Source organism: Accipiter gentilis, chromosome 7, assembly GCF_929443795.1.
Source record: "Accipiter gentilis chromosome 7, bAccGen1.1, whole genome shotgun sequence".
Taxonomy (NCBI): domain Eukaryota; kingdom Metazoa; phylum Chordata; class Aves; order Accipitriformes; family Accipitridae; genus Astur; species Astur gentilis.
Window position 1 is genome coordinate 18039044 of NC_064886.1, and position 14601 is coordinate 18053644.

At 36.6% G+C, this 14601-nt stretch overlaps 1 protein-coding gene across 1 annotated transcript in view; it reads left to right on the plus strand.

Annotated features, from left to right (window-relative positions):
- Positions 1-14601, plus strand: part of DNAH10 (dynein axonemal heavy chain 10) — a 57920-nt gene that overhangs the window by 8282 nt on the left and 35037 nt on the right. Inside the window, exons 11-30 of the mRNA XM_049806170.1 lie at positions 558-752; positions 1390-1560; positions 2313-2489; positions 2836-3009; positions 3655-3824; positions 4496-4647; positions 5054-5218; positions 5895-6102; positions 6995-7151; positions 8349-8825; positions 8976-9134; positions 9467-9583; positions 9656-9758; positions 9990-10168; positions 10841-11052; positions 11365-11521; positions 11959-12192; positions 12293-12415; positions 13209-13442; positions 13959-14182. Coding sequence (XP_049662127.1) covers positions 558-752; positions 1390-1560; positions 2313-2489; positions 2836-3009; positions 3655-3824; positions 4496-4647; positions 5054-5218; positions 5895-6102; positions 6995-7151; positions 8349-8825; positions 8976-9134; positions 9467-9583; positions 9656-9758; positions 9990-10168; positions 10841-11052; positions 11365-11521; positions 11959-12192; positions 12293-12415; positions 13209-13442; positions 13959-14182 — 3788 coding nt within the window. The remainder of the gene's footprint in view (positions 1-557; positions 753-1389; positions 1561-2312; positions 2490-2835; positions 3010-3654; positions 3825-4495; positions 4648-5053; positions 5219-5894; positions 6103-6994; positions 7152-8348; positions 8826-8975; positions 9135-9466; positions 9584-9655; positions 9759-9989; positions 10169-10840; positions 11053-11364; positions 11522-11958; positions 12193-12292; positions 12416-13208; positions 13443-13958; positions 14183-14601) is intronic.

Consider the following 14601-nt stretch of genomic DNA (forward strand, 5'->3'; position numbering starts at 1 on the left):
GAGGAAAGATATTGCTGTGTACACTGCTGTTACCAACATACAGACTTGTAACAACTGTTTCACAGATTTGCAGTTTTCATGGGTTGCTAGCTTAATGATATAATTTTAGATAAAATAACTATTAAAGTATACTGTAATATAAAATTTCACTATATATAAATCAGTATATCAATTGCAGGATAACATATGAAAGGAGAGATGCTATGTTTAGGCTAATTTAAGTCAAGGTATTAGTGGTCCATCAATTGTTAGACACTATAGACTGTGTATGTAAAAACTGCTTATGTGAAAAGTGGAATAAAAAAGAGTAATAACTGAGTATTATCTGTTTTAACAACTGAAGTGTTGGGCCTGTAGAGTGTTTTTTTTTTTTTTTTTCCATAAAGCTACTTAGTGTCTTGTATAGAAATACACAAAATGTAAATCACAGCACAAATCAATCATTCTCTGACCTGTTTTTATTTTTTAAAGGAAATAATATCACAAAGATGTGTTAAATGGCAGGGAAAAAAACATTAAAAATAAAGCTTTCTGGTATGTTTTTCTGAATTACACAGGTTATTGAAGAGTTTTACAATATATTTGGTCCTGAACTGAAAGCTGTCACAGGGAATCCAAAGCGTGTTGATGATCTACTGAGAGGAGTAAATGGACTAATTAGTCCTATGGAAGAACTGACTTTTGACCCTTTTAGCATCAAAAGTGCATATGACTGGAAATTAATTATGGAAGAATTTAGAGAAGAAGTTTCAGTAAGTACCATATACTGTGATTCCCCCCCACCCCGCCCTATTACTTACTATATAAAAATTCCTTCTAGAATATTAACATTTTCATTTAAAGAAAATAAGTTTGCAAAAGAAAAGAATATATGAATAAATATGTAAATGAAAATGTAAGGAATTTTATAAATTTTTTAAGTCAGTATTCTGTTTCCAAATTGTTTTTGTTTATAGTTTCATTTTATCTTGAAACTGGTGAAGCACACTTTTTGTTCATTGGCAGAATCGCTACAGCATGAACAGAGGCTACACATGACCTCCCTGTACTCGTGTGCTGACATGTCTCACTCGTGTCCTACAAAGAAGTAAAACTTCCTTTTGTGGATTCATTCAGTGCTTCACCCCTCAGCTAAGAATACCCACAAAGTACAAATTGTTACAGTGTTTTTTGTGATTTATAGAGCTGCCCAGCAGACACATTAACTAATATTAATTTCCTGCAGCTCACTGGAAAGCCATCAGTTTGTTAGTAATTTATAAGACAAAAAATAGTAAAAATATTCTTGACCACTATTATGAAAAAGTATTTTTATTTTGCCTTCCTCTTTTGGTTTTGCAAGATGAATCTCTAAGTGATAGGATTTCTTGGCATTATTCCTTTGTTTAGGTTATTGAAGAAGAGACCAAAAACTTTATTGATGAATCTTTTAAGACCCTTCGATCAGCAGAAGCTGCATTTGACATGCTGTTAAACTTCAAACACATCCGCTCTCGTGAAACCATTAATAAGCAGATGATGATGAAGTTCAATGATATTTTGGACCAATACTGTAAAGAGGTATTTAATTTAAGGATTTCTTACATAGTACATGAAGCTCTTTACATAGTGAAAATCATAAATCTGTGTATATTTCTAAATACCTGTGTAGTGTCATTTACTGTCTGAAAGACTGAAAAGTTTTACAAAAAAACATAATTGCCCTCACTTTTTTGGAGCCCATTGGAGAAATACTATGGTTAATTTGCTGAAATGGATGTGCATATCTGTATATGTGTGGCACTGCATGGGAACTGAAAGATGTTTGCATGTACTGTGAATGCAACAAGGCTTGTGGTTATTCCTTTACCTTGTGAACAGCAGTTCAACAGTGGTCCTTAGAAGTCCTTACTGAGAAAGTACATCTTTCACACCCTACAGCTTTCTTGTGAAGGACAAGTTTATGGTATGACCAAAAGGTGTCAGAGATCAACCATGAAGGCAGAAATAATTTCTGACGTGTTGAAGCCTGTCTGTTGGAAAGCTTTTCATGTCAGAGCATTTTTCCTGATATTTCAAAGAATGTTGAGTTTAACGATAAAAGGTAATCTTACAGAAAATACTGCCACAATAGCAGTTCCACAAGATATAGAAAGGAAGACATTCTCTGTATTGCAATTAATACAAACAAGAGATGCATGATAAAAAAAAGAAGAATTGTTTTTATCCTGCTGCTGGAATTAGCTTCAGAGCTTGTGCTGTGTACCAGCTTAGATACTGACCATGGACAAGCAAGTGGAGAAATGATTCTTTGTAATTTTTTTTTTCCCTAGGTCAAAAATGTTAAGCAAATCTTTGTTCAGAACCTCAAGGATCCACCTTTGTACAAGAATCATCCTCCAGTGGCTGGAGCAATATACTGGTCCCGATCTCTTTTCTATCGGATCAAACACACTATTATTCGATTTCAAGAAGTAGAGGAGTTGCTTGCTGGTGAACGTGGAAAGGAAGTATGTTGGTTCTTTTGATATTTAATGAAGGAAGAAATACTTTCTTCATACCCTTCTTCTAAAGATGTGAAAGTGCTCTTATGCAAGGTGAAGTTCCAACAATGACTTTGCACACAGCAAGACATGTTCAACGGGAAAAGCTGAGTGGGACTTTCCCACTGTTTCCCAGAGAGACAGTGACAGAATCAATGATGGAATTCAAAAGCCTGAATTCTCCATTGCCTGCATTAAATACAAGGCATTACTTGTCCTCTCATCTAATAAATATTAGAAACCATATTAAAACATTTTAGTTGAACATTTCGTATGGTCTTTAAAATGAGTTATACAGAATTTTCCTTTCTAGGTGAAACAAATATATCTTAAAGTGGCCAAGAGGATGAAAGAATACGAAGATCAAAAATATAATCAGTGGAGAGATGGGACAGAACAGATACTCCCACTGTTGCTGAAAAATACTTTGCTGACTGTCATCACTGGTGGGGCTGCAACCCATGTTAATCCAGAGACTTTTGAGCAGGTGAGATATAGGAAGATAGTATACCAGACTTCTCTGTGGGGAAGAACTGAAACCTATCTAATGGTCAGTGAGATTTTTCTAAGGATAATATTTTAAACACAGTTTTTGAAAGTAAAATTTCAAAAGTTCTGAGCTCAGAATTGTTTGTGGTCCTTTATAAGACATAGTTACTGAATGACCTGGCACATGGATGAATGTTGTTTCTCTGTGTTCTGTGCTGTAATTCTTGTTAATTTTTGGGTTTTTGTGCCACACCTTTGGGACATTACAACAAAACTTGGGACAGAAGTTAGGTAGAGGTAGGTTCCCAGCAGAGATCATGCTGAATCCTGTACTAGCTAAACTTTTGTCTGATTATGAACTTCCACTGGGATTTCTGTTGTAACTGTGCAGCAGTATGTAAACAGAGGTGATTTGGTTTGTTACTTGTAATCAGCTTTCACTGAAGAAGTAGTTGTGTATAATTTCTGAAACTAGAATGCTGAGGTTGCTATCAAATTTTAAAGGCATTTCGGCAAGCTTTGAATGTCAGCCATTCTGACTTTTACCTATGGCCTTATCAAATGTCTCCAGGAGCTAACCTTTTCCTTGCATTGTAACGGTTTGGTGTTCCCCTCCTTTCTGCTGCTCTTTCTTGTGTTGTAGAGCTCTGTAACAGAGGAGCCTGTCACCACAAAGAAAAATGTTCATTTCATAGTGAATTTTTCTCCCATACTCCAAGAGATTATCATTGAAACTAAGTACATGGAACAACTAGGGTTTCCAGTCCCAGAAATAGCAAGATATGTGGCATTACAGGAAGAAAAATATCTTAGGTAAGGCTGTAACAGAGTATCTGCTCGCATACAGACTTATGGCAGTGTTTCAAGTGATTTCACTCCAAACCAGAATGGGCTCTGAGTCATCAAATTTTGGAAATATGAGAGGTCTTAGTGATTTTTATTTTTTTTTAAGGGTAAAATTACTAATGGCCAAGTTGCACTAATAAGCTTTTCTCTGGCACTGTCTGCATCCTTTACCTTGTAGGACTATGTTATACAAATTAACATCTCATCAAAATCTGAGGAAAAATCAGGAAAGTAATTTGCTTTGCAATGAATTTAGTGCCATTTAGATTTCACCTCACATTTAAACTCACTGCTGCTTTCTTCTTGTACAGCCTTGGATAAGTCACTTTTGCCTAAATTACCACAGCCCTTCAGCACACAGGTATGCTGATAAGAGCCCTAACTGGATTTTAAAGTTCACCTGTTGAGTTCACCTATGTGCTTCAAACTGAGGCTGTCTTAAAAACTTTTCCTGAGTTGAGGCAGGAGAGGTTTGTCTAGCTACTATTGGAGCCATATGAAATTAAAGCAAATTTTGCTTTATATGGAAGTCTGAACGGAATGATGGAAGTGATCTGCTCTTTGATCTGAGTTCCGAGCTGTATTTCCAGAAAATCATGATTTTTATGTTTTGTTGTTGTGTTTCTTACACTCCTTAGATATACAAATAGATTGAAAAACATGCTGGATCACTATCACAAATTAATGGGAACACTGAATGAAGCAGAAACCAAACTTCTTGATGACCATATTCAAGAACTGTGGAGAATGTTCAAATCAGGGCACAGAAGACTCAATTGGAACTCCTTAGGTAATGGAGATGCTATTTTAAAATGGCCTTAGATACCGATTTTCAGTTAAAAAAATCTCTTCAATTCTGCAATCTATTTTTTATGTCATATGACAGCAATGTATCCCTAGGTGGTACATCCTATTGCCACGGTCAGGGTCAGAATAGTAAGTTAGACAAACTCAGATCCAGTAGGGTATTTCTTATGTTTTTATTATATTTAAAACACTGAGTGGAAATGGATGGAGACCCTTAGATAACAGCTGTAAGGGAGCTAGATGAAGGATTAGGTGAGAAATCATCTATCTTTCTGCAGAGCATCAGTTCATTCTCAGAGACAAAACACATCTGGTTGTGGCAATTTTGATGCATTGGTGAAATATTTGTTAAAAGAAAAAACCCACAAATGGTTGTGATTTATTTCAAGGTATTGGTGACTTTATTGTCCAATGTATGCGAGCCATCAGAAAGTTTGAATCACTTGTCCACCAGATTCATAATCATTCTGAAGACATAAGCAACAAACTTCTGTTCATAGAATCAACAAATCTCTTTAAGTTTCCACTTTCAAAAAATGGTGATGAGCTTCCTGGTAAGTCTTTATATTTTCATTTCCAAGGTCTGGTGTTTTATTTTGTTCTGTCTGCTAATTTGCATTTTTAGTTGTTAGGATCAACCCTTTTAATCGTTACCAAAACTAGTTACAGTAGTATTTCATGGTATAACAAAGGAAGCACAAGCAGAGCTTCAGTACCCTAAAGCTGATGTTGTCAATAAGAGAAAGATAAAGATGAGTGTACAGGTAGATCATTTTACTTGTGTCTACCTTGCTTTTGATCACTTTTCCCCTAGCTTTCCTTTGATTTCCTTATCCTTCTTGTATGCAGTAGTGTAGTCTTAGAAATGCAATCTGCATGGAGCGTCAGCTCCTTCTGGGCTGTCTGAACTGAACTGGCTGCCTCAGATGGTAATTGCAGTGAGGTGATTGTCTCCACCCTGTCACTTGAGTGACTGGGTGATGGATCAAGTTTCTTGCAATGCTTTGTAAGTCTTAAAAAGGTTACTTTTACATCTAATGGTTGCTATTAAATAATTGAATCCATATAAAATCATAGGGCTGAAATATTAATAAATTAAGCATTAATAAGTAAAGATATTTTTTATCAGTATAAAAGATCAATTTCGTGTTCACAAATAAAGCCCAGCTAATTATTCAAGTCTGTTATGTCTTTTGCAGTTAATAACGCTATTTTTTGTATCTTTTACAGAAGCAAAAGAATTCTTTGAGTATGTTAAGTGTGAAAGAGCAAAAGATGTGGCACACATGGTTAGAAAGTATTCTGCAATTCCACAATTGCTAATAAAAGTGGAAGGACGAGTTGCCAATACAAACACTGGCAAATCTCCAAAATTAACTTCCTATTATGCATACTGGGAAAATAGAATTTATCAGGTGTTGACACGATTAATTGTGAAGTAAGTCAACTGTTTGCTTTAATGGATTTTCAGTCTTTCATCTTCAGGTTTTTCTTGATCTGTTCATCAATATGTATACTGATATTCTGTTTGAAAACCTCAGTGATGTGCAGTTTGAGACAAATTTGTATTTGTACTGTTTTTTTCATGTGAAGAATGGAGAACTGATAGCAAGGTACAGGAAAAAACCAAATTCTGAGAAAATGGATATTGGCATGTTGTTGGCAGAAGAGAGAAATAAGATACATTTTCTGCAGTGTGTGTAGTTGCATATCCCTGGTTTATTTTTTAAATCAAGGTTTGGTTTTACTAAAAAATACAATTTTGAGAACTTGGTGTCTGGGTGCCAGATGCATCCCTATAATGCAGGAGACACCAGTACAAGAACAAAGGTTTGCTGGTTTTTACTTTACATGTTCTGCAGTAGCTGGGGCCAAGGAGTTTCCTGTAGCAAGATATTATAAGGGCTTATAGTATAAGCTAGATATTATTACAATAGAGCATTGCAGGGTTATAAAAGCTTCCCAGCCATCTCTTCTTCTCATCATCCATGTCTTTGTAGTCTGGGCCACGCCTAGCTGACTTCGTTGTGCTTTCCTGACTGGACTCTTGCAGTGGAGTTGACCATAGTCTCAGGGTCCTTTTGCACCAGGGTATCCCCATTCATTCCTTCCAATAGCTTCTTTTGGCTAGTCAAGCTTTTGCATTAAATCAGTATTAGTGGGACAATTTTGCTTTGATACACATCAGTGTTTCAAACTGAAATCAGTGGTAACTGACTTCAGACAGATCTAAGCGCATACCTGATAATTGAAGTCTCTGTTGGGCATTTCCATGGGGGGCAGCACCTGATTATTACTACCTTTAACATGTTTTTTTTTTCCTTTCCCAGGAATTTGCAGGCTTTTAATGCAGCTGTTCTTGCAAATGTGCCACTGTTCCAAACAGAAGCTATTTTATCTGTTCCTGAGATAATCTTGCAACCTAATGCAAGTGAGATTGACAAGATGACTGTACAATGTATCCGAGACTGTGTTGAGGTCACTAAGGTGATTCTTTTATAAAGATTTACTTGTTGCCAGAGTTTGCTTGTGATTATAATGAATTAATCTTGCTTTACACTTGGGCAAACATAAATGTCAAAGGGTAGATTCATATTGCTTTATCTTGAAATCAAAATATCCAGTACATTGTTCTAATTTTACAGATTGTCCTAATTTTACAAACTGATGACAAAGGAAAAAGAATCACCATAAAGCTTCATGCGAAATTTACTCAGGCAAAATTATTTGTTAGTTTTCGGCAGTTTTGTCAGTGTAAGGACATGATTTGGTTCTATAAATCAGCATACATCAGAAGGATATACTCTTCAGATTGCACTGTAGATGTTGCTTTCTGCTGTATGAATAAACTGGTGGAATAAGGAATGTGAGTGGCCTTCTCTATATTACAGCTCTCCTCAAAAGCTGCAGAAAAAACATTCAGAAAATGTTGGGAGGACATCTAGGACACATCTAGGACAGCAGGTTTACAGCAGACAAAATATCTAGCTTGCTGACAAAGATGTAGCAATATTTCCCTGCACAAGTATGTTCTCATTGAACTGCTTTCCAGAAAAGAAGCCAAATATTGTGGCAGTGTGCCTGCCCTGTGCTGATGGAGAAATGATTCCAGATGTTGCCTGAAATGAATAAATTTAGATTAAGTGTGCTTCCTATGCTCAGATTTGCTGTTCTGCTCCACTGCTGCATCCAGCCTGTTTGATCTAATACCTATTTATCTGTGTCATGCTACATTGTTGCTCAGCGGAGATTTTAAAAGCAGACCGAGTAATGCACGGAAGGGTTTTGTTAGGATGAAATTAACTCTTCTCTCAAATTTATGGGAAAATGTAATCTCTTTTCTTGCTGGCAGAAAAACAATTGATTTGAGAAATCATTCACACCGCTTCCTACATAGTCTCCTAAATAATGGTGAGTTTCTTCACAGAAAGGGTTGTCAAGCATTGGAACAGTCTGCCCAGGGAAGTGGTTGAATCGCCATTCCTGGAGTTATTTAAAAGACGTGTAGATGAGGCACTTACGGACATGGTTTAGTGGTGGTCTTGGCAGTGTTAGGTTTATGGTTGGACTCAATGACCTTAAAGGTCTTTTCCAACCTACATGATTCTATGATTCTATGAATGATTTGACTAAAATGACTCTCTACAAAGTAACTGTTTTTCAACCCTGTCTTGAAACCTCTAGCATTTTGTACGATGGATGCATGGTACATGTCTTGAATGCCCTCCTCAGCATGTTGATGAAGACGAAGTTATCACTTTCAGCTTTTACAGTGATGTCTCCCAGAACCCTCTGATAATTGAACAGGCTGTTCTCATCACTCAGAATGTCCACAAACTCATGGCTTCTCTCGGTAAGTATTCGAACCAATGGAAGAGGTACCACCTGCTGTGGAAATTAGACAAAGACACAGTCATGGAGAGGTTAGCTGCAGAAAAGCCTGCTTGTGTCACCTTTGATGAAGAGTTGCAGTTCTATATGAAGGTAGCTCAAGAAGTGACTCAACAGCCCTTGATTAAAGATGAGCAATTTATCAGGCTTCAGCTGGCTCCTTTAGCCTACACGGTGCAGGAGAATGCTAAAGGCTGGGTGATTTCACTTGGAAAGTTGCTTAATGAGTCTGCAAGAGCGGAACTCTTCAGTCTTCAGGAGGAGATTCAGGTAGGTATTTTCAGTTTGTGTTATCTTTTCACATAAACTGAAAATGAATCTGCATGTTATTTACTTGTGTTTTGTGTTTGACCCATCATTATAATTCTGCCTAATTGCTTTGTCAGTGTTGCTTCTGGAAATTATTTTTCCTTTTTACAGAGATTATCACAGAGTCTTAAGAGACCTCCTGATTCCCTGGAAGATCTCAAAATTGTCCTTGGCACAATTGCAGAGATCAAAGGCATGTCCTTCAAGGTGGAACTGAAATACTTGGACATCTGGGAGAGATACCGAACTCTTGCAATGTACAATATTCCAGTAAGTGCATGTCTCATAAAACATTTCAGATTTGAGCTAGGGGCACAAATGCCTCACATGTGAATGAATAAATGTTTTCCTTTTAAGACATTTTACAGAATCACAGTATTGTTGAGGTTAGAAGGGATATCTGGAGATTGTCTAGCCTAGTCCAAATCCCCTTCTCAAAACAGTATCTCCACTTTAAAATGGACATGTTGCATGTGTTTAAATCTGATTCAGATCACTTCAATGCTGGTTTTGTGTTTTGCAAATTTATAATGTAAGCCCATATCCCCCTCTTTCTTGTGACTAATTATTTCTTGTGAGAGATGTTACTTGTTTTGATTTAGGTAGCTAAAGAAGAGCAAGAGATGGCTGACAAGATTAGGGAAAAGTGGGAGACTCTCTTCTTTGAAGCATCAGAAGTTGATTGCAACCTTGGAAGCATAAAAAGAACATTCACAAAGGTAATATTTGTAATTAATATTGAAAAAAATTAGAAATTGAAAGGAAAACAATTTAAACACTGTTCTCTTTAGATTACACAGCAACAAATTGGGGACTACAGCAAAGAGATAGAAGATTTCTTCCATAAATTCATGACCGAGGGGCCTGGTGCTGTTGGGGAAAATCTTGATAAAGGTAAATGGATTAACGTGTGTAAAGTGATGTCTTAAAAATATTAGTCTTTGGACAATTCTTCACATTTTATGTAAAACAAGAAAATTGTGCTTTCGTTATTAACATACAAACTGATCAACCAGGAATGTGACATTTTTAGTACTATAACATCTACAGTCTATATGCAAATGCTGTATTATTTATTCCCCCGTGATCCCTGGGATTGTTTAGAAAATTCCTCTCCTTTCCCAGGATTGGAACTCATGGCCATTTTTGAAAAAGAAGTGGAAAATCTTGAAAAAATTCGTCAGGAACTGGGCAGTGTTGAGAAACTTTTTGACTTGCCAGTTACAGTGTACTCTGACTTAATGAAAGCACAGAATGATATGAAAAATCTAAAGCAGATCTATGAAATTTATGAATTACAAAGAGTAAGTATTGCACTGTGTATACACAGACACACACGTATTCGTGTACATAGATACAGAAAAGGTGGGGGAGAGAAGAGGCTGCATTGTCTGCTAGTTACTATCAACTCTGTTCTAAGCCTTTGCATGAAATAAGCTGTGACCTGTAATTGACTGTCACCATGAAATTATTTTAATGGTATTAGGACAGGACTAACAATGCCTCCATAGTGGACCAAACACATACTCTTATCAGATAGGAGCAGACCTCCCACCCCCCAAATAATTATTGGGTGGCATTTTGCTGAACAAGTTTCCTGATCATTTCAGTGGAATTACTTTTGGATATAATATGTGTACAGGTGACAATGGGTATCTCAGGCTTTAATTGATCTTAACTATTTTTTAATAAGTTTTATTTTTCCAAAATTAAAATGCCCTGTAAAGTATGCTCTTAAGGATGCTTTTCCTGTTCTCCATATTTCCTTTTGATTATTTCTTATACAACTGGTTGTGTTCAACTATGAATATGTCTTGGACATGACCCTGTCTCTTCCTCTCTTTGTAAAATGTTAGTACAATTACATCTGCATCCTGACTGTGGTCTCTAGGTCCTACTGTAGTGGAAAGATTTTTTCTTTTGGTCAGAACTAACAGGAAATATGATTTTTTTCCTCCTGATGACCTTGTTCCCAGGCAGCTAAAAAGGAATGGTCTCAGACACTCTGGATAAACCTCAATGTCCAGCTTCTTCAGGAAGGAATCGAAGGATATCTTAAAGCCCTTCGAAAGCTGCCCAAACAAGTACGCAATATGCCAGTAGCCTTTCACTTGGAAACAGAAATGAAGGCGTTTCGAGACTCCATTCCTTTGTTGCTTGATTTGAAAAATGAAGCTTTAAGAGAAAGGTTTGCTTTGATTTATTTAAATACACTTCCTATATGTAGGAAGATTTTTTTTTGTTTTGTTAGAACTTTCAATTTCAGTTACTGGGGTCGTGCCATGTCCTGCAGCTTGAAACTTCACTTTCTACTTAATGAACTTGTGTAAGAGTATGCAAGGTGACTATGATGACTAGGATACTTTATGTATTCAAAATACTAGTTCTTGTTTAAATAGCAGAGAAACATGGTTTCATTATTATATATTAAATTACAGTTGTTTTCATTTTACTGTATCATGGTGGTTGGTAGAATTGTTGATGTGTCAATTTAAAACAGGCATTGGCAAGACCTCATGGAGAGAACAGGAACAAGTTTTGAAATGACAACAGAAACATTCACTTTGGAGAATATGTTTGCCATGGAACTTCACAGACACTCAGATGTTATCAGTGAAATAGTTGGAACTGCTGTTAAGGAACTTAGCATTGAGAAGGTAATGTAAAAAAAATCATAATAAAACTAAGAAGACATAGATGACAACAGACTCTGTTTTATTTGTGATTTTTATACTGGCATGACAGCAGGTTTGGCCCTCTTCAGGAGATGCCGTGATGTAACTGATGGCAACTAAGATCAATAGTTCTGTTAATAAGCTACCACATGGCACAGAATCCTAGCTCTCTTGGCTTTGGCAGCACTATATTAGATATCTGTTATTACAATAAGCAAGTTTGGCCTAGGAAAAAGGATCTGAAGAAGGATCCGTTCTGTTTCCATCATGATATTTTGAAATAGACCATTCTTTATAAACCAGAGTTAGAAAATCTGTGCAAAAATTTTGCTCAATTAATTGATTTAATTTTTATGCTAAGATTATAGTTCTCTAGTTTTTGAAGACTAAAACATGAACCTTTTTATGCTCACATGCAGGGTGTGAAGGAAATAGCAGAAACATGGGAACACCTGAAATTCACTGTACAAATGTACTTCAAAGGCACTGAGAAGCGAAGCTTTATTCTGGGATCTGTAGATGAAATCTTAGAGATTCTTGATGACAACAACGTCAATCTTCAGAGTGTTCTGAGCAGTCGATTTGTGGGTCCTTTCCTTTCAACTGTTCACCACTGGGAAAAAACTCTGTCATTGATTGGTGAAGTAATTGAGGTAGGCAGGGAAGTGCTGAACTAAATAATTAATGTTTATTATTTATAATCAGGGTTTTCAATTGTATTTTTTTTCTGTAATGGTAACATTTGTGTCTTAGATCTGGATGGTGGTTCAGAGAAAATGGATGTACCTGGAGAGCATCTTTATTGGTGGAGATATCAGATCACAGCTTCCAGAGGAAGCCAAAATATTTGACAGCGTAGACAGAATGTTTAAAAAGGCAAGTAACTGACTTGACTTGTGATCAGCATAATTATTTAGTGCATTTTGCTTCCAGTTTCATAGTTAGCTGTAGTCTTTGTCATTCGTAACACTGAGAATGGTATGTTATAATGAATTGAATATGAGATTGGGGAACCCAGGAACTCTGGTGTTTTACTTCACATCTGTCATACACAGAAGACTTCTCCTGATTTAACTAAGCTGGGCAGAGGTGTGACCCTTGGCTGGCAGTACTGGGCAGGCAGAATCCCCATTTTCTTTCATTGGATACATCTTTTTACCTTTACCATGATAATAAGAACCTTAAATGTGTTTCTATAGGTTGAGGACCTACATACATGCTAAAAAGGCTTTGCTGATATAATGCCACTGTTCCCATACAGAACATATACTCCCAGTATGAATATGGCTTACTTTTCTTTTTCCCATCTGCAAAATTGAGATAGTACTGTGATTCTGAAATTCTGTTTGTCCTTCACTTGATGTACCACTGTATACAGGAGCAAGGTCAGGCATATGCTTATGCTTGCATGACTTGGGATACAGGCTTGTCTTGCTTACACTGGCTTTTATTGTAGTATCTCGATGGTCTCAGCTTTGAAACCATACTGTCTTCATGTTTTCATACAGCACTGCAGCAATAGGAAACCATATTTAAAACTCTGTCTAGTTCACTACTGTAAGAACCTATACTGCTTGTGCTGCTTGTGTGCTTTGTCACTAGTTAAATATAATTTGGTATAATCCATTGCTGTTCAGTATTTTCTAAACTTTATTTTCTCCCTGTGTAGATAATGGATGAAACTGTAAAAGAACCAACAATAAAAAAATCCTGTGAAGCCCCAAATCGTCTGTCAGACCTCCATCATATAAATGATGTGCTGGAGAAGTGTCAGAAAAGCTTGAATGATTATTTGGATTCCAAACGAAATGCTTTCCCAAGATTTTTCTTTATATCTGATGAGGAGTTGCTTAGTATCCTTGGCAGCAGTAACCCACTTTGTGTCCAGGAACACATGATAAAGGTACAACGTCTGGCTTTCCACAGTGCTTTTGCTTTTAGGTGCTTTAAAAAGTTGAACAGACTATACTGTACATGTTGTTAAGGGTGCGCTTAACAAAGAGCATCCTGGCAGCATCTTGAAGAAGCTCTGAATAACCAAATCAAATCTGATTGATAGTCTCTCCTGGCTCTCATACTGGCCAGTAGCAGTTATGGTAGAGGAATGTTGGTAGAGGAACATTCAAGATACACCAAAATGATCAGTCATTAAAGAATCTTCCGTTAGCTCCTGGTAGATCTTTATTTTCTAGAAAAGAAAAAATCAATGTAATTTGGGCCAGATCATCTGTTCGTTAACTCTGCAACTGGACTGCTAAGCTATATATCAACATTTGTATTTGATTACTTAGAGTCGGGTTCATTTCTCTTTAGAGTCCATGAAAGTTTTCTTTCAAGATTAAATGGGGGCTAGATACACTTAAATCTCTGAAGCTTTGTTTCTAAAATGCCAGTGAGTTTCTTTGTTGGTGCATTTCAGATGTACGATAACATAGCCTCCTTGAGGTTTCAGGACGGTGATAGTGATGTGAAAATTGCAACAGCCATGATTTCAGCTGAGGGGGAGGTGATGGAATTCCGGCAGGCTGTAGCTGCAGAAGGCAGACTGGAGAACTGGATGACAGCAGTGCTAGCAGAAATGAGACGAACGAACAGACTCCTCACTAAGGAAGCTATTTTTCGATACTGTGAAGATAGAAGCAGGTGAAACAATCAGTGTCAAGGATAACACAAATACCTTACACGCTAGTATGAGCCTGTAGCAATATAGAAAAATAAAGACTTAATTTTTTAATGTTTACACAATTTAGCCTGTATTTCTGTATGTGGAGGGATATGAATACATGCATATGTAGTATTTTAACTGACCAGAAAAAATTGTGTTATCTATCGTATGTAATTTCCTAAGTCTTGAGTTTTTATTTTTACTGTTGTGTGCACAGTATGTTTTTCTCACTATGAATTCCACTTGGCAATCTTTACACATGGAATAGGCAGCTTTTCTATCAGAGTATTTCCTAGGCTTTTGAAATACTACAGCATACCTTGATAGAATTCTGTACATGTCTGTAGAGTTTGGCTCATGTTGCAGTTGTTGCAGAAATAGAAGGAAATTATTTTTT